This window comes from Ochotona princeps, chromosome 15 (assembly GCF_030435755.1).
Source record: "Ochotona princeps isolate mOchPri1 chromosome 15, mOchPri1.hap1, whole genome shotgun sequence".
NCBI lineage: Eukaryota > Metazoa > Chordata > Mammalia > Lagomorpha > Ochotonidae > Ochotona > Ochotona princeps.
In genome coordinates, this window is record NC_080846.1 from 6,326,767 (window position 1) to 6,346,149 (window position 19,383).

Consider the following 19,383-nt stretch of genomic DNA (forward strand, 5'->3'; position numbering starts at 1 on the left):
TGGCACTGGCTCCTCAGTCAGTGTGCTGATCCCTGAGAAGAGCCTCCCCCCAGAGGCCCCTGCTGCAGGATATTCAGATGAGTGGCTCTTAGGACATGGCCTTGAGGCTGTGCTGTGGCCCTTTGCTCTCGGGCCTTCTCCTCAGCTGAGCTGGACCCTGGGCAGCCCCCGCCACCACCCTCCCCCACCCCGGGCTGCCTTGGGCTGAGGGTGGCCGCTGGCAGGAGAGGAATGGGCTCCTGCAGGCTTGGCCCCTCTTCAGTACCCCATTTTTTTCTTTTTTTTTAATTTATTTTTAATTTTTATTGGAAAGTTAGATATACAGAGAAGAGGAGAGACAGAGAGGAAGATCTTCCATCCAATGATTCACTCCCCAAGGGACCGCAACAGAGCAGATCTGAAGCCAGGAGCCTGGAGCCTCTTCTGGGTCTCCCACACGGGTGCAGGGTCCCAAGGCTTTGGGCCGTCCTTGATTGTTTTCCTAGGCCACAAGTAGGGAGCTGGATAGGAAGTGGGACTACTAGGATTAAAAATGGCTCCCGTATGGGATCCCGACGTGTGTAAGGGGAGGACTTTAGCTGCTAGGCTACCGCGCTGGGCCTGATACCCCATTTCTGAGCCTGCTGTCCTGCTTGTCTTTGCAGCAAGCGTGAGTCATGGAGCTGCGTGTGGGGAACAAGTACCGCCTGGGCCGGAAGATTGGGAGCGGCTCCTTTGGCGACATCTACCTGGGTGAGTGTCCACAGGGACAATTTGGTACCAACAGGAGGAAAGAACTCAGCTCCGGTGGCCTGGGGCCGCCTCCGGGGTAGTGGTGGCTGCTGCAGGCCTGGCTCTGCCGGCAGTCACAGCTCTCGGCAGTCACAGCTCTCGGTTCCAGCTGCAGCTGACCTGGGCCTGGCAGGACGTGGGAAAGCCCCACATCTTGGGAGAGAGATGCTGCTGGGAGGCTGCACTTGACCCCTGTCCCCAGCAGGGTCTCCCCCCCTTGGCCTGGTTCCTGGAATGCAGCCCTGGAGGCCTTGGAAGGGTGGAAGGGAGCAGGATGTACTTCCTGTGGAGAGTCGGGATTGGTTCGGGGTTGTTATTTTAAACACATCGCTGGCTGCTCAGCCCTCCTCTTGCCTGCTGTGTCTTCAGGTGCCGCTTGGACTGTGAGTCCCGGCTCCAGCTTAGTGGTGGTGGAGAGGGGGGAAGGGATCTGTGGGTGGGGCCCTCACTGGGGTTTTACCTTCACCCCGGGCTCAGGGCCCTCAGGAGCAGGCCAGAGCCTGGTGTGCCATCGCCTCCCTCCTCTGGTTCCGCCCTGGGCAGAGCAGCTGGCACGTCAGCATGCCATGTTTGTGAGTTCAGGAGTTGGGGTTCTGCCCGGGGAACCTGGGGGCTGAGGGCAGGAGCAGGCTGCCCCCTCAGCTCCAAGCCCTGCGTGCTCTGAGCTGCTCCTGCAGGTCAGGGTGCTGGGGCAGGAGCAGGCTGCCTCAGGAGAGAGAGGGAGGCCCTGGGCAAGCCTGAGTGCCTCCATGTCCCCATCTGTCTAGGGTGGCTGATGCTGCCGCCTGACACTTTGCGGTGTAGGGTAAGCATCGAGGCAGCTGCAGGTTGTTGCCGAACACCGAGCACTTCAGCAGGCCCGGGAGCTGCTGCAGGCTTCTTGCTGTGACCCTCCTGACAGGCAGGTGTGTGGTGAGGCTTGTCCCCTGTCCTCTGCCACTGATCTGAATTCTTCTCCAGGAAGCCAGTGGGTACATAGATATTCCTCCAGCAAAGGCAGCTGACTGAAAGCAGGCTGAGAGAAGGTTGTGATTTGGGGACCACACTCACTTCTGGCTTGCTCGGTGACCTGGAAGGAGTTACCTTGTCTTGGCTGCGTGGGAAGCTGGGGTGGGTACAAAGGGTCCTTTGGCCGCAGCAGTTGCAGGGCTCAGGACAGGAGAGATACCAGGCAGGAGGCATCTCAGCCCAGACACACAAGCAGGGCCCGGTCCTCCTGTGGGGAGACCAGTCCACGGGCAGCAGCATCACCGGGAAAACCCAGCGTCACCGGTTCATGTGGGCAAAGCATGACATCTCCATTTAAAACCTTGGGTCCAGATTCGTTGCTCTCCTGCCTGGGTTTAGATGCTGGTGTTTTCTTGTATTGGTTGTGTACCCTTGAGTAGGTAGTGGCTGTGCCAGGTGGACTGTGGGAAGCACAGGGGCTCTGGCTCCATGTGCTGGGCCCAGCTGTGGGGTGGTCGTGCTGTGCCCCACCCTTGCTCCTTGCTGGAGGTCACTGCTGGGACCACATGGTAAAGAGAGTCGGTACTAGCCAGCGCCTCCACAGCCGCCTCCCCAGGTTGCCAGTGTGGGGGCAGTGGTGGCAGCACGGCCTCTGCGCCAGCCTTGTCGGTTCCCTTTGTTCCGAGTGCTGGCCCTGTTCTTGCGGCTGGATCCTGGGCCGGGGTCTGACTCCAGATGGCCTCTGCAGGTGGTTCAGGGTGCAGCGGCTGAGCCCTGCTTTCCAGGATAAGTGGAGGCCAGCCTGTGGCGTTGGCAGCTGCAAGGCCCACGGTGCCTCTTCAGACAACCTCTGCCCAAAGCCCTGTGGCATCCCGAGGGGCAGCCAGGAGGGTGGAACCCACGTGGTGAAGGCCCTCACATGGACTGCACAGGGTTGAAAGGTGGCCAAACGGAGCCTAACTCTGTGGCTGTGCACAGCTCTGCAGTGCTGGAGCCTGCACCGGCGCTCCCCGATGGGTCCTGGGGTGCTGCTGCAGGCCTCTGAGGGGAGGCAGCTGACTAACTGCTATTGTTTCTGGCATGGGTGGACTTCCTCCCCGAGTCTACAGGCTCCCAAGTCCCTGACGGTGTCTGTGTGGCTCTGTTAGTGTCTGGATTGAGGCTGGTCACCACCCCCGCAATTTCCCAGGATCCCTGCTCCTCTCATGTGTCCTGCTCTGTTTTTGGGGGTGGCTCTGGCCTCCAGACTTCAGCCCATGGGGTCCCTCTCAGCACAGTCCCCTCCCCACCCACAGAGCCTAACCTGGCTGTCTGGCACTGTGGCTGCCCTGATTGCCCTGCTCGCCTCACAGTAGTCACTCCCGCTCCGGGAGAGCCGAGTTCCCCTGGGACAGACAGGCCTTACACCCAGTGCGGAGCCAGGGCTGGGCTGGCTGGGCTGGGCTGGGTGCTGCCGAGGAGGGGGCTGTTAGGCACAAAAGGAAGGAGAAGGCAGGCATTTGGAGGGACCACATCTCAAATCCTGGCTGACCTTGGGACACTTAGTTTAGGGCTTGTGAGAATTACCTGGCAGCTTTCTGACAATTGAGACACAGCCCAGGGCTGCTGTGGTTAGGGGGAAAGGTGGAGCGGTGGCAGGCTTCCAGTGCTCAGTAGGGCTCAGAGGACAGCTTGGGTCCCTGTCCCTGGGACGTGAGGTGGCATATGGCTGTCTGACCTGGGGCGTCTCAATTTTCCCACGTGTCAGGGTCCGGGCGCTGTCTACCTTCTGCACCGTGCGCCCATCTGCTGAATCACCGAGCATTGAAGCCCCACCTCCTGAATGTCACTGGGCTCTGACCCTGGCTGGGCAGGGCCGTGGTCACTCCTGCCTGGACAGCTGCAATGGCTGCCTCCCAGCTGCCCCTGCCGCTGCCACTCTGCTACTCCAACGAGTCCGTGGGGTAGGGGTATGTCCAGAGGGCGTAGGCTGTGATATGGAGACACTTTTGGTTGCTACTAGTTGGGGGGCAGTATGGTAACCTTGGAATCTGATGGGTGAAGACCCCAAATACTGTGACTTAATTTATGTTGCACAGGACTGCCCCAGCAAGGAGTTAGCCCACCCAGATGCTGGTAGAGTTGAGGGCGACCCTTGGAAATCACAGACTTGTTGCTGGCATTGAGAACAGCCCTCCCCCAAAGCCTGCCTGCGTGCAGTGACCTCCATGTGTCTGGCATGCCCTCACACGTTGGGGGGCCTTAGCCCCAGAGCTTTGCTCTCCTGTTGTCTTGGCGCCTGCTACCTAGCTGCCTGGAACGGGCTGAGAACACAGGCCACAGCCCAGGACCAGAGCCCCCGTCACACCTAAGGTTGCTTGCTGGATGCCAGATGCTGCTTTGGAGGGACCAGTACTGACCGATACTAGGCTCTTCAGTGAAGAGGGGACAGTCAGGAGTTGGGCCCTGGTCACCTGCTGCTGGAGCCAACACCTGCCTTTAAGATTTACTTATTTGTTTGAAAGGCAGAGCAATAGAACCATGTGCTGATTCACTCTGAGTAGCTGCAACAGTCGAGCCGGGAGCTTTGAACTTTACCCCTGTCTCCCATAGGAATGGCCGGAGCCCAGGTACCTGTCATTCCCCACTACCTTCCCAGTTGGATTAGTAGGAGGCTGGATTGGAAGTGGAGCAGCCAGAATTTAACCCAGCACTTCCTGTGAGATGCCAGTGTTGTAAGTGGCATTGTGCCCTGCTAGGCCACAGCACTGGCCCCTTAAAGACCACTTTCTCAACCACTGTGCTGTTGTGCCTGACGTCCACTGAGAGCTGGGGCTTGGCCTGCAGACTGCAGGGAGCCCGGCCCCCACCCATACTACGTGCTCACTGCCCTGGCAACCTGGGGGGCATTGTGCCAGAGCTGAGCGCTGCATTTTCTCTCTACTCCTTGCTGATTTCAGAAATCAGAAAATGTGAAACCCAAAATGGGTCAATTAATGCCAGTCATGCATGACAGATCACATCCTGTACATGGAGGCAGGCACTAGAAGCTGGGAAAGGGGGTCCGGGCACAGAATGGGGCATGGCTGCCAGGAGCTGAAATCAACTGCAGTGGGGTAACAAGGAACCTCACTCACTGGTCCATCTGGCACCCCTAGCTTTCCTGCCTACTGTCTTTTCTTTATTTACTTGAAAGATTTACAAAGAAAGAGGGGAGAGAGAGAGAGAAAGATATGTTTGGTTCACACCCCAAAGAGCCTGGGGCCAGGAGCCTGGAGCTTCTGGGCCTCCTACACGGGTATAGGGGCTCAAGCATTTGGGCTGCCTCCTGCAAAGCAGCCGGGCCTCGAACCTGTGCCCTTGTGGCATGCTGGCTCTGTGCCTGTTGGTGTAGTTGGAGCTCAGTGCATCAGTTTCTTTCTCCACCTGTTTGGAGCTGAGCAGGTACGTTGAGCACCTAAGTGCGTGCCGGGCCTTGCTGCTTCATTTCCTGCATCTTGGTGATATGTCACTCTATACAGACAGCTTCCTCGTTCTTACCCCATTGTGTTCTGTTCTGCAGACGGGCTGTTCTTTATTTAACCCGTCCCTGAAGGATGGACGTTTGGGTGATTTCCAGGTGGCGGCTGGTGTGGATGGCCTTGTCCAGGCCTGGCTTGACACCACGCTAGGATGTTGCTAAGCCCCGGAAGTGGTGTTGCTGCTAGTCAGAGTGGGATGCCAGCTGAGCCTTGAGGAGGGATTGGCCTGCACCCACCCCGCCCAGCTGGACAGGAGCGTCCAGCTGCCCTTGGCTTGTGACAAACGGGGCACTTGTTTTCCCTCGGAGGGGCTCGGGCAGTCCCCCGTAGACGTGCTGTAGGGGCTGCATCTCAGCCCATGAGTAAGCCGTTTGCATTAATGACTTCCTTCTCCGGGAAGCGTCTGCCCGCACCTCTTGCACCAGTTCCTGCCAAGCCCTCCTCCTCCCAGTGTGTAGGAGCTGGCTTGGAGCAGTCCCTGTCTGCAGTCAGGCTTTTGCAGGCATTTATTTTTAAAGAATTACTTGTTTTTATTGGGAAGTCAGGTATGGGTATGCAGAAGGGAGGATAGACGGAGAGGAAGATCTTCCGTCTGCTGATTCACTCCCCAAGTAACCACAACAACCGGAGCTGCACTGATCCGAAACCAGGAGCTTTCCCACATGGGTACAGGGTCCCAAGGCTTTGGGCCATGCTCTACTGCTTTCCCAGGCCACAAGCAGGGAGCTGGATGAGAAGTGGGGCTTCAGGACACTGAACCGATGCCCATATGGGATCCTGACACACGCTAGGTTAGGACTTGAGCCACTAGGCTACTGTGCTGGGCCCTGCATGCATATTTTCTCAGGATGGTATTTCTGGTGTTTCTGTGGTGCAGAAGGGATTCTTTTTTTGGTGGGGAAAGAGACTTTTGTTTTTTTAATGGCTTCTGGGTTTTCAGTTGGAAGGAGAGCCTGGCTAACCCTAGGTTTCTGAAGCAGGTGAAGGAGACAACTCTGTCTCCTTAAAGATCCTGGGCTGTTCCCTGCTATCCCCTCACAGAGCAGCCACTGTCTGATGTTCTAGATTGTTCCTTTGCATGCATGCTTCTCTTCTGGCTCATTCCGTATATGGCCACAATAGTTGGAGCTGGACTGGCTCAAAGCCAGGAGTGGGTGCAGGGACACAAGCGCTGGAGCCATTTTCCGCTGCTCTCAGATGCAGGAGCAGGGAGCTGGGACTCGGACCAAAGCCCTTATGGGATACTTGTGCTACAGGCGGTAGCTTTCCCTGCTGTGCTACAGTGCCTGCCCGACAGACTGTTTTTGTTGTTAAATTTTAGCATGTTTATGTCCCTAATCTACGAGTCGCTTAGTGCTGTGTGATTTGAAGTTGAAGCATGGGATCCTGGCGCATGCAAGGTGAGGCCATTAGGTTGTAACGCTGGGTCCTGTCTCCTTTCCTTAAAAAAAAAAATTTTTTCCTAAAAATAAAATTTTTTAAAAGGCTAGGGAGTGACTTCTTGGCCCAGTGGTTTCAGCTCCCGAGTCAACTCTTGCTCAGGCTCATCCCAGGAAGCAGAGGCAATGGTTCCAGTGTGTGGATTCCTGCCACCCTCCTGGAAGACCTGGGCTGTGTCCCCAGTGTGCGGACTCCTGCCACCCTCCTGGAAGACCTGGGCTGTGTCCCTAGCTGCAACTCCCAACTGTCGTAGGTATTGGGGGACAAATCAGAAGATGGAGCTCTCAGGCCTGGCACGATAGCCTAGAGGCTAAGTCCTTGTCTTGCGTGTGCCAGGATCCCGTGTGGGCACCAATTAGTGTCCCAACTGCTCCACTTCCCTTCCAGGGCCCCGCTTTGGCCTGGGAAAGCAGTAAAGGATGACCAGGATGACCTAAGGCCCTGGGACCCTGCACCCATAGGAGGCCCAGAAGAAGCTCCTGGCTCCTGGCTTCAGATCAGCTCAATTCCAGCTGTTACGGCCATTTGGGGAATGAACCAGTGGACAGAAGTTCTTTTTCTCCATCTCTGCTTCTCTGTAAATCTTTTTCAGTAAAAACGAGTAAGTCTTCAAAAAAAACCCTAAAAAGGCACTCGCTGTCTCTGCCTCTCAGATAAATACCTTTTTAATAGCTTTAAAAAAAAGCGGAGGTGAGAGTCACCGAACAGGAGGTGGCCTTTTCTCTGGTGTGCGTCTTGTAGCAGTGCCTTCAGCTGTGCAGCTGTCGGCTCTTCCAGGGTGTGTGTGTCACCACCCTAAAGGAACACACAGGCCCGGAGCAGTCACCCCCACGTGCCTGCTGGCTCCACCCGAGCCGGCCAGCCAATTCTGAGCATCCCACATAGAAGTTGGGGATTGAGACCACAGGAGTTTCAGGATCTCACGTTTTTTTCAGATTTGAGGATATTCTGTATAGGTGAAGTATGTTTGAGGCCAGCTCTGTGACAGAGTGAGTTATCCTGCTACCTGTGATGCCATCTTCCCATGTGGGCACCAGCTTGAGGCCTGGCTGCTCTGTTCTGCTTCTGATCCAGCTGCCTGCTTGTGTACCTGAGAAAACAGCAAAACTCTCCCCTTCCCCCTGCCCCGTGGGAGACCTGGAGCTCCAGGCTCCTAGCTTGGGCCTGGCCCAACCCGGCTGTTGTGGCCCTCTCCCTCTCCCAGCATGTGGAAAGATTTCTCTGTTCTTGTCTTCTCTCTCTGTCTAACTCTGCCTTTCAAATAAATAAAGCAATCTTGAAAAAAAAACACAAACAGGTATGTATGTTGAGGGGGTAAGACCAGAGTGTAAGCCTAGAAGTCTCCTTGGTTTTCTAGAGACTGAAGGTAATTCTTTTTTTTTTCCCCGACTAACCTGAGGCTGCCCATTGGGCCTGACTGTGCTCCTGTTAGTCATGGCCAGATTATTGGCAGAGGGGGGAAAGGACAGAGGGAGGGGGATGCCACAAAGTGGCAAAGGGGGGAGAGGGAGGGGAGGGGACGTCCAGGCTTCAACATCCTGGGGCTCTGTCTCCCTCATTGGGCCCAAGTCTGTGTTGAACAGACAGCTGCGCCTCTGAAAGTAATTCTTCAAGATATTTTGTACTAATGTGTGTGGTGTGGTCCCCCGTGGGCACTCACAGGTCCTTGCCTGGGAGCCTCACACATCACTGTGGTGGTGTGGTCCCCCGTGGGCACTGGCCTGGGAGCCTCACCCATCGCTGTGGTGGTGTGGTCCCCCGTGGGCACTGGCCTGGGAGCCTCACACATCGCTGTGGTGGTGTGGTCCCCCGTGGGCACTGGCCTGGGAGCCTCACACATCGCTGTGGTGGTGTGGTCCCCCGTGGGCACTCACAGGTCCTGGCCTAGAAGCCTCACACATCGCTGTGGTGGTGTGGTCCCCCGTGGGCACTCACAGGTCCTGACCTGGGAGGCTCGCACATCCCCGATCTGCGGTTTGTTCACACTTTGCTGAAGCGGCTGCAGGGCAGAGCTGCCTGGCCCAGTGCTTGACTGTGCTGACTTAGTGACCCTCTCAGGTTGTGGTGGATTTTTGTTTGTTCGTTTTTCTCAGTGTGTACCTGCACTCACACACACTCTTGCTCCATTGGGGATCTCCCCAGCTACGGTATGAGGACCCCATCATTCCACAGATACCCACTGACTCACATCTCCTGTGTGCCAGTGCCAAAGGCTGGCTGGGGTCTGCTCCCAAACCTTCCAGGGGTCATGGCTCCTCTGGGACGTCTTGTGTTGTCTCTTTAGGTGCTGACACCGGCTGTGTTGGCTCCTGCGGCTTTGTTCCTTTTAGCCCCCACCCCCCCTATTTCCCTAGTTACTATGGTGGAGGGCGGTGAGGCTAGGGTTTAATGTGGCTCCTGGAGCCCTGGGAGGAACCCAGGCAGAGAGCGGGGCTTAGGTGGGTGTGAGGCTGGTGTTCGTGGGGAGAGCCTCCAGACCGCAGGCAGGACCCGGTCTCCTAGAGTTAGGCTAGTGGGTGACTTGTAGCCATGTGACTTAGAGGTGGACCTGCGTCTTCTCAGCTAGGAAGGGGAAGTGTGAACTGAAGGGGATGGGGTGGAAAGCATGGGGCGCCGCTGCAGGTGCTGGTGTTGATGTGGGCAAGGGGGCGGGTGCTGCTAAATGTCCCTCCTGGCCCCGCATCCCGCAGGACCAGGTGGTGGTGCCCAACCTGTGCCTCCTGCAGTGGCCCAAGTGTCTCATCTCCTTCCTCATACCTGCCTCCGTCTTGGGGAGCCCTCCCCCACCCAGCTTCCCAATCTACCCTAGAGGCTCTGACCATCAGAGGCAGGTCCCGGTCTGCCCAGGCCAGGGTGCCGGGACTGCAGCTAGCTAAGGATGACGCTGGTCCCTTGCTTGCTCCATTCCCGCAGGTGCCAACATCGCCTCCGGTGAGGAGGTAGCCATTAAGCTGGAGTGTGTGAAGACGAAGCACCCACAGCTGCATATCGAGAGCAAGTTCTACAAGATGATGCAGGGTGGAGGTGAGGCGCGGCGTGGGGCCAGGGTGGCGGTGGGGCTGGGGCCTGGCAGGAGCTGCCCCTGACAGAACCCCTCTACCCCGGCCCCCAGTGGGGATCCCGTCCATCAAGTGGTGTGGGGCCGAGGGCGACTACAACGTCATGGTCATGGAACTGCTGGGGCCCAGCCTCGAGGACCTCTTCAACTTCTGCTCCCGCAAGTTCAGCCTCAAGACGGTGCTGCTCCTGGCCGACCAGATGGTGCGTGTCCCCTGCCCACTCCTGCTTCCCCACGTGCCCCCTGGGGAACACGGAGTACCAGCCCTGTGGACGCAGGATGTGGGAGGGGTAGTCAGGGCTGCAGCCTGATGGCAGACTGTAGAAGAAACTGTGGCCAAAAAAAAAAAAAAAAACAAGAAGCTGTGGCCGTTGCTTTGAAGGGTAGATTCTGGGCCCCTGGCTCTGGTCAGGCCCACGACTCCAGCTTTGCTGAGTTCGAAGCCCACGAGTGCACAGTCTTGGGTGTCACCCCATTGCTGTGACTCGGGTGTACTGCTGACGCTCCCAGCTTCGTCACCTTATGTGAGAGTGTGCTGTTTGTCAGATGACTGTAGGATGAAGGGCTCGGCCCTGAACAGGTGCACACTAACAAACAGTTGGGCCCCTAGCCTCCGTGAACACAAGAAAGCTAAGTACAGATGTAAAGCTGTGGGCTTTCTGATCAGCATCCCCACCACGCTTTCGGGGTGCTCATGTTCATTTGCACCCAGTGACTTCAGGCTGCATGAGGCAGGGAAGGGGAGAGGCGCTCCCAGGGTGCGACACATGGGCTGGTCGGCTGTGGTGCAGCCGGAGGCCTGCTGTGCCATGTGCCATGGGCAGGAACATGCCCTCTAGGTTCCTGAAGTCACAGAAGGCTGGCTCCTGTGTCCTTGGGATCCCAGAGCCAAGTCCAGGCTTTCTTGCTCCATTGCCATTGCCCCTGCTGGGTCTGGCTCCCTTGGTGTCCCCTGCTTGCCAGCCCTGACTTCCCAGGTCCAGGGAGATGCAGCAGGCAGACAAGGCTCTCCTAGGGGCCCAGAGTCCTTTCTCCACCTTGCTGTCAGCTGTCCTACCTTGCTGTCTGTCTCATAGCAGTCGTAAACTCGTCTCTCAGGAAGCCCACCTTGACCTACCCCTCCATGTCCTTCATCGTAATTGAAGGCAGATCTTTGTCCCTAGCTAGAACAGGGACCTGGTTGTGTGTCTCTTGTGTCTGTGGCCCCTACCCCTCCTGGGCCCAGCCTGGAGCACTTGGTGAGTAACTCGCTGTCCTCCGTGCAGATCAGCCGCATCGAGTACATTCACTCCAAGAACTTCATCCACCGGGATGTCAAGCCTGACAACTTCCTCATGGGGCTAGGGAAGAAGGGCAACCTGGTCTACATCATTGACTTTGGTCTGGCCAAGAAGTACCGGGACGCCCGCACCCACCAGCACATCCCCTACCGGGAAAACAAGAACCTGACTGGCACTGCCCGCTATGCCTCCATCAACACCCACCTGGGCATTGGTGAGTGAACCAGGCCCCAAGAAGGCACAGTCCTGGCCTGTACCTCTGCCTTTGCTGGAAGCCCAGGTGTATCCGCTAGGGCACCTCACCAGGAGAGATCACCCCCCCAGTCCATAGTGGCTCCCTAAGCCTGGGTCTAGCGCAGCTGTGCCACTTGACCTGCAGAGCCGTGTGTGCGTAGCATCTCCGCCACTCCCCGCCAGAGCAGGCTGCTGAGGGCATGAAGACATTCCCCACTTTGATGGGCTGGGAAACGCAGGCTCCCATGGATAATATTAAGATCCTGGAGCTCAGCAAGCGTCAGAGCTGGCTGTGACCCCTGCCCTGTCTGATGTCCAAAGTTTGTGAAGTGGGCACGGCATGCCCCCGGCCCACTCCCAAGTAAATGAATTAGTAAAAGCCTGAGCTAGAAGAATCGGGCCCCATGGAAATAAGAAGGCTTTGCTTCTGGCCCCTTCCCCCACAGGATTATTTGTCTGGGGGATGCCACAAGCCCTAGGGGAGGTCTGGTCATGGGTGCACTGAGCAGTAAACCCTGGCCCTTGCCGTGTGTCCACCTCGTGCAGAGCAAAGCCGTCGAGATGACCTGGAGAGCCTGGGCTACGTGCTCATGTACTTCAACCTGGGCTCCCTGCCCTGGCAGGGCCTCAAGGCAGCCACCAAGCGCCAGAAGTACGAGCGGATCAGCGAGAAGAAGATGTCCACGCCCATTGAGGTCCTCTGCAAAGGCTACCCCTGTGAGTGTCCAGGCTAACTGAGCGTGGAGGATGCCCCTGGGAGTACCCGGAGCAGGTTCTTGTAAGGGGAGATGTGGTGACACCTGGCATATGCTGGACTTCCCAGCCATGGCACCAGAGCAAGTCCCCAGCTCTCTGCCACTGTCCCGGTCCACCTAGGAGGTGTCAACCCCTGCGGCCGGGCTGCTGCACTCCAGAGGGCCCCCCACCCTGCCTGCATTTGTATTTCCTCCCCCAAGGCTCATCCACCCTGGCCTTTGTGGCCAAGGGAGTGGCTTAGCCCACAGTGAGGGTCTCTGTCGGTCCCAGAGCTGATGATGGCTGCTGTCAGTGTCTCTCTGCCCCTAGCTGCTTATCCTGAGCAGGTGACCAAGCATTCTGCTCACAGGCCAGTGGGGCCACGGCTGCCAGCAGGGGAGCCATTATCCTCTCCCTTCTTCATGCCACCCCACTCAGGATGAGGTGGGATGCAGAACTGTGGGCGGGCCGGGCGTGGCCAAGGTGGTGTGGGCAGCGCGGGCCTCATGGCAGCGATCTCTTCTGTCCCCGTGTTTGTCACCAGCCGAGTTCTCAACATACCTCAACTTCTGCCGCTCGCTGCGGTTTGACGACAAGCCTGACTACTCCTACCTGCGCCAGCTCTTCCGCAACCTCTTCCACCGACAGGGCTTCTCCTATGACTACGTCTTCGACTGGAACATGCTCAAATTCGTGAGTCACCTGGAGGCCGAGGCGGGCTTGGGGGATCAGCTGGGGAAGGGTCAGGCTTACGAAGCTGCAGTGACCTGGTGGCGGGCGGGGCTCCCCACAAGTGAGGGCTACGAGCTAGACAGTGCAGGGGACCTCATTGGGGTCCCAGAGCCTTCCCTGCGCAGCCACCTCCGTGTCTGTGTGGACAACCTGTGCCATCCTGATGTGTGGGGCCTTGCGTCCCTTCTGTGTGTTCATGACGGGGCAAGGCTGGCCCTGCTTGCTGCCTGCACCGTCCTGCTGCTCCTGCTCTGTGCCCCCCAGGCCAGCCTGGACCCCTGCAGGGTGCTCTCTGTCCTCCTGGCCATGGGCCCCTGGGTCTTGCTGGGTGGCTGTTCTGCATCCCTCTTTTAAGGGGGCCGGGGTGGGTGGGGAGGTGCACTCATCGGCTGTTCCTGGAGCTCCGGAGTCTGTGAAATCCTGTGTCTTGTCTCACATCTCTTCTGGAAAGGGGGCTTCCTCGAGCCAGGCTCAGCCCCACGACAGCGAAGCTGTTGCGCCACCCTGCCCCCGCCCCTGTCCCTGTGCCGGGCCTACCTACTCACCCACATACTGGTAAGGAGCCCCTGAAGCCTGCAAGCTTTGCCATTTGGCTTGCAAGCGTCAGAGGCTGGGCCTCAGCTGTGCTCTCTCTGTCCCTTTCAGGTGCCCGGCGACTCTGGGCACCCAGGGCCCCCCAGGTAGGCTCGTGGAAGAGGTAGAGGAGCTGCCCCCCCAAAACTACTGGCCTGTGGTCTGGACTCCAGGGCCTCAGTTCTGACAACGCCAGGGGTGCCTGAGCCCATCGGGGCCAGCTCCCAGGAAGTGTCCCTCGGGCTAGTGGGGGTCACCCACACCTGAGAGGCAGACGTACTCTGAAGAGGGCATGGCGGAAGACTGCCTGCAGTGGCATATCCCTGGGGATGAACAAGCTGCCTGGTAGTCAGGCCGGAGCCTGAAGCAGGAACAATGGCTACTGCTTGAGATGGCCTGGTGGGGCCAGGCACCAGGAGCAGGCCCGTGGCCAGACCGTCGGCAGCCTCTGTATTGGCCCTGAACTCATTAAACGCCTCCCACGCTCCAGCCTGTGTGCCTCTCCTTTCCTGGCCAGCCTGGCCCGCTCTGTTGGACATGCAGGACCAGGGGTTCACTCCAGATGCCAGGGTCAGGGCATGACCCCTGGGCTCCTCTCTGGCTCCCAGTCAGCAGGGTGCAAGCGTCCCATGGGCCAGGTGGTCGGGGCAAGACCTCTGACCACCTCTGGGGCAGAGGGGAGGTAGGCAGTGGGGACCTCCTTCATCCCAGACCTTGCAGCTTAATGGGGAGCTGAGGGCTGGGGGACACAGTGAGCCCAGCTCTTCTCACTGCTCTAGGAAGTGCTTCCCAAGTCTGCTGTGCAGTGACCTAGGCCCTGGGCTCAGCATTGCTCTGAGAACGGTTTTGCGTACCCTGACTCCGTGTTGTCCACTGTGATGGCCTTGTGCAACATAGCCTTTATTTTTAAGTGTAATATGATTCAAGCTCAGGAGCCACCAGTGGCTGCACATCCAACAAGGCAGGTGTGAATCTGTTCATCTTACCAGAAAGTTCTATCAAGTTAACCTGCCCAGGACCATCCAGCCCATGGGAACTCTTCTTGGGCCAGGCTAGGCACACCTTCCCAGCCATGGCTGGCCCTCTGACCCCTTTCTGGAGTCCCCTTTGAGGCAGGCCCTGGAATTAGAAGCTGGGCAGAGGCACGGACAGCCCTGTCTTCTACTGGTATCCGGCTACAAGGCCACTGGACTGGATGAGTAGGCGCCTGCGACCCCATTTCCACTGTGGAGGAGCGTGTAGCAGACTTCACGCCCTTCCCCCCAGGTGGGCCTGCTGCAGGAAGTCTTCACCACTGCTCACCCCCACAGGCTTGCCCACGGAAAGGATTCGCCGTCCACCTCAGAGTGGTCTGTCCGTGTTGCTCAGTGTCAGGGCACAGGACTCCTTGGATTTCTTGAACCTGGAACCCACTCAGTACACAGCTCTCCTCCCAGCTTCCCCACCCCGCCGCCAAGTTCTGAGGTCCAGCCAGGGAGAAGTTGGACACGGTCCCACAGGGGACCTTAATGCTGACCTGTTGTGTTTTTTGTGGGCAAATAAAGGCCACGAAAGTTTCCTGGCATGTGTTTCTTGAAGCATCACTTGGTTTCGAAGGAAATGCAGAGATTTACCTCTGGGGCTGGTGTTGGCAAAGGGCAGGGACTCCAGCTGTCCACTCTGCTGGCCCCAGGGCTGTGCGTCTCAAGCAGATCACTGAGCCTCCATCTCCCAAGCCTCCACCTTACAGGGTGGATCCTGCAGCTGTTGTCAGTCGACCTCGCCTTGGTCGTACCAGTCCTCTGTCTCCAAGCCTGTGACTGACCAGAGGTCAGGGTGCGAAGCCCAGCTGGTCCCAGGAGACATGTCAGCCCAACCACAGACTGGGAAAATGTGTCCCTTGAGTGCTGCCAAGGCAGGTGCCTGGCTCATCTGAGGGTGCAGAGAGCAGAACAGAGCAGGACCGGCGGGCAGGAGCCTGGGCTCATCCCGCATCTGTCTCCAGCTGAGACCCCAGCAGCCCAGCTTTCTGCCCAGGTTCCCCATTGCAATTTAGGGGTCATTCTGACCCCAACCAGACCTCTAGGAGTATCTTAAAAATAAGAACCACCTCCACCCCATTTCTTAGCCAGTTCCAGAGCACACAGGGTTTCAGGGACCCACACCCCTTGGCCTGACAGTATGCCCCCCACACTCAGCCCTCAGCTCTCTCCTTCACAGATGCTGTCCCCTTCATGCCAGCCCCCCGCCCTTCCCTGTGGACGGCCCCAAGACCAACTAGGTAATGTGGCCAGGTGCTTCCTGGCCCCACAGTCCCCTCCGGGCCTTTCTCACTCACTCCTGCTCTTGGGGTGGCAGTGGCTGGCGGGCGGGCCCCCTTGAGGCTCAGGGTCCTGCACTCCAGCCTTGCCTTCTGAACCTCTTTGCCATGGGCTGTCATGTCTCAGTTTCTTCTTTGCCTCCCATCCAGAGGCAGATGGTGGCTGTGGGTCTCCTGGGCTTCCTGCTGTGGCTTCCCAGCACCTGCCAGGTGCTATTGACAGGTCCTGGGGCCAGGGAAGGACAGCTCTCTGGTGACCTGGCACCTGAGACCTAGTTCAGTCTTGGTCCTGCCTTAAAGTAGCTTTGTCACTCTGGGTTTGTCCTTTTCCTGATACCCTCTGCCTATCTGCTGGTTGGGCCTCTAAACACCTTCCTTGTCTGCTTTAGAAACCTTGAGGGCCAGGACAGGTGTCAGTCCCAGGGTGGGAAAGCCAGGGGCTGTGCTTGGTCACCTCAGGGGCGACAGGCCTCCTGGTTCCTACTCAGCCCTGGGAGGCAGGATGGACTGGCCTTCTCTGGGCGGTCTTGCGGCTTCATTTCCCTATGCTGTGCTCATGCCTTCTTCAGTCATGGTGTCTGGCTCTGTGGGGAGAATGTTGGACCAGGGGCTTCCTGGGATGCGCTCCTCATCCACCCTCTTACCTGGCCGTGAGGGTGCCGGAGCCCAGAGCACCTGGGTGTCCCAGTGTGGACCAACATCTTGCCTTCCCCACAGGGTGCAGCCCGGAACCCCGAGGACGTGGACCGGGAGCGGCGAGAACACGAGCGCGAGGAGCGGATGGGGCAGCTACGGGGCTCTGCCACCCGGGCCCTGCCCCCTGGCCCACCTACCGGGGCCGCGGCCAGCCGGCTCCGCAGTGCCGCCGAGCCTGCGGCTTCTACCCCAGCCTCCCGAATCCAGCAAGCTGGTGAGTGGGGGTCCTGGGCCCGACAGCAGGGGATGAAGGGACAGGGTCTCTCCATTGTGTGCCCACACTGAGGCCGGCTTCTCCACTGCCCTCCAGGCAATACCTCTCCCAGAGCGATCTCACGGGTGGACCGGGAGAGGAAGGTGAGCCTGAGGCTGCACCGGGGTGCACCCGCCAACGTCTCTTCTTCAGACCTCACTGGGCGGCAAGAGGTGTCCCGGATTTCAGCCTCACAGGTGAATGGCCCTCGGGTTCCCCCACCCCCAGAGCCAGGTGTGGCTCGGAGCAGACCCATTCTGTGGAGCCAGAATTGCCTTGTTGAGTCCTCCCAGGTCCAACTAACCCCACGGAGCCAACTCAGAAACTGGGGCTTGGAAAGGAATTGGCAAGTGGCCAAGCCTGAGGGCGCAGCTGGGGCTGCACGGGAAGCCCCCGAGGCAGGGGGTAGGCCTTGCCAAGTGTCCCCTGCCAGCCCTGAAGCTCACCTTCTGTCCCTTTCCCCTTTCCACAGACAAGCGTGCCATTTGACCACCTCGGGAAGTGAGGAGAGCTGCCCTTGGACCAGTGTTTGCTTAGGTGAGTCTGTCCGTGTGGTTGCAGCCCAGCTGGCTCAGCAAACACCTGTGATCCTCCACCGGAGACAAGTGAGTGGCCTGTGGGGCCAAGTACACTATAAGCTATCAGGCCCTGAGGGGAGAAAAATGGAGACTGCCCCTCTCTCAGGATTGATTGCTTTTAGAAAATTGTTTCCACGTGTCTATCCTCCACTTCTCTGCCTTAACGTATTCTGGAAAGTTCCAGGACAGCCAGAGCCTTTACCTGCCCCAGGGCTATAGCACTGTGTACCAGACAAGTCAGTTCATGCCGAGCACTTACAAGAGGGCCTGACACTTGGGAGTTCAGCTGCCAGGCCAGCTCAGGAGAGGCATTAGAAGAGCAGCTGACCTCTTGGGGTGTGGCTCAGGGGTCAGGGGAATTGCAGAGGGGCTGGTATTCCAGAGGGCTGGGGTAGGTCTGAGCTCCTTGAACATGTGCGGGAGGTAGGCTCTGCGGCAGCCTAAGCCACTCGCCTTGCAGACGTTACTGACAGAACTAGGGTCTCAAGCAGAGACCACCTCACCCTCGAGTTCTGGGCAGATGGGCGGCCAGTGGCAGCTTACAGGCGGCAGAGAGGAGGAGCCTGCTTCCTTCCTGCAATGATGTGACTGGCCGTGTGCTCTGGTCCCCAGAAAGGGATGGAGGGACAGGAATAGAGTTCAGGATCCACGGCAGGTCCATAGCCAGAGGCACCTGGGCACTAACCTGTTTCCTCTCTTCCTCCTTCCAGTGTCTTCACTGTATTTTCTTTTAAAAAGCAATGAAAAAGGTGGAGGAAAAAAAACCACTCTGAGAACAGAAAGGAAAAAACAACCCAGCACAAAACTGATGATGGATTTTGCTTGTTACTTTTGTCAACGGCAAGAAGACGGGCCACCCTCTGCACCAAGGATGCCTGTCCCCTTGCAGTGCCCGTTGCCCCAACTTCAGGCTGCCAAGTGCTCCCCCAGGACACAGAGCCAGCCACCTCTTCCTGCCACCCCCTGCACCGGCTGTGGGCAGGTGATGGTGGTGGTGGTGTAGGTGGTGTAGTGAGTAGCTCGACCACCCAGAGGCGAGGCCCACCAGGATGGCAGAGGTGGACATTGCCCACCGCTGTGAAAGTGGCCAGATTTCCTGTGCTGGGCTATCCCAGCATCTTAAGCGCTCGGGTCCCCGCCCTGTCTCTTCTCCGTGAAGACCCTGCGTTGGGGGAAAGGTGGCCCCGACTCCCTGTGCACACGTGCGTGTACGTGTCAGGCCTGTAACTCCCAGCACGACAGGGCCCCCCCTGCCAGGCCCAGTCTGTGTCCTCCCATGTCCAGGAAAAGGGGATGGGCAGTGGCCTCTGGATCCCTCAGGGCACAGGGGTCCTGCCATCCCCACCTACACCCCACCAGCAGCCTGTGGGAGCCCCATCTTCCACTCCTGGGCATAGGGCAGCTTATGGGGCCCACTGCTCCCAGGCGCCTGGCTCTGAGTGGTAGGTGACTGCTGGGTCCCAGGGTGAGCCAAGCAGGAGCCCTGCCTGGGTCAGGGCTGGGCGTTGGATTTATGCATTCTTCCTGGTTAACACCTGTTTTTTTTGTTTGTTTGTTTTCTCTGTGTATTTCCTGTTTCCTAATTTATTTACCTTTGTTTCCGTTTTCCTTTTTTTTTTTTATTGATTAAAGAAGCAAAGCTTTTTATTACTTTGTAATTTAAAAAACTGAAAAAAAAATACTGAAGAACTTCGGGGGGAATTTTGTACTTTTTTCCTGTGTAAATATTGGACTTTTTTGAGCTTTATTGTGGTTGTTACTTTGAAGTAATAAAGTAGAAAAGGATCAAGTCACACAGGAGCCATCTGTCAGCCTCTGTGCCTGAGGGTTCTCCCTGGAGACCTGGGCCAGCAAGAGCCAGCTTCTCTCTCCTCACCTCTGGGGGCTTTGCCGGCTACCGCAGCTCAGGGTCTCCATGATGGGAAGTGAGGGCATTGGTTTAGGAGGGCTGCATGGAGCTAACTGTTGCATCCCAGCATGCCCCAAGGCCCACAGCACCTCATGGTACTCTGACCACACGAGAGTCCCTTGGGCTGGGGCATGGTAATAGCCCTGCCTTCTGGCGGTGAGGGGGGTTGGGGGTCAGATGATTGCCCATGCACCCAGCCCTGGTGGCATATAGCCAGGCCTTCCTCACCCTGGAGCAGGTGCTGTCCACCTCTCCACCTCTGATCACAGAACCCTGAGTGTCAGGGTGCTGAAGACCTGGGGGCCTCACAGCCTGACGCAAGGGTGAGGCCCCCATCCATAGGCCTTGGGGCAGGCGTGTTCCTCAGGCCCTGCATT

The 19,383-nt window shown here is 58.1% G+C and overlaps 1 protein-coding gene across 4 annotated transcripts; it reads left to right on the forward strand.

Moving 5' to 3' along the window:
- The first annotated feature begins 576 nt into the window (after positions 1–576).
- Positions 577–18,890, forward strand: CSNK1E (casein kinase 1 epsilon). Of its 4 annotated transcripts, XM_058673118.1 has the most exons (11): positions 577–732; positions 9,573–9,683; positions 9,772–9,920; positions 10,983–11,211; positions 11,778–11,948; positions 12,511–12,659; positions 15,471–15,531; positions 16,288–16,480; positions 16,577–16,716; positions 16,992–17,056; positions 17,808–18,890. In XM_058673118.1, exons 1-10 carry the CDS (start codon positions 657–659, stop codon positions 17,006–17,008), a joined length of 1,296 nt encoding a protein of 431 aa, XP_058529101.1. In that variant the 5' UTR covers positions 577–656; the 3' UTR covers positions 17,009–17,056; positions 17,808–18,890. The 4 variants fall into 4 exon arrangements, with proteins under 4 accessions (XP_058529101.1, XP_004589562.1, XP_012783708.1 ...); XM_004589505.4 differs by lacking the exon at positions 15,471–15,531; XM_012928254.2 differs by lacking the exons at positions 15,471–15,531; positions 16,288–16,480; positions 16,577–16,716; positions 16,992–17,056; positions 17,808–18,890 and adding exons at positions 13,150–13,253; positions 13,344–13,760.
- Positions 18,891–19,383: the final 493 nt, after the last annotated feature.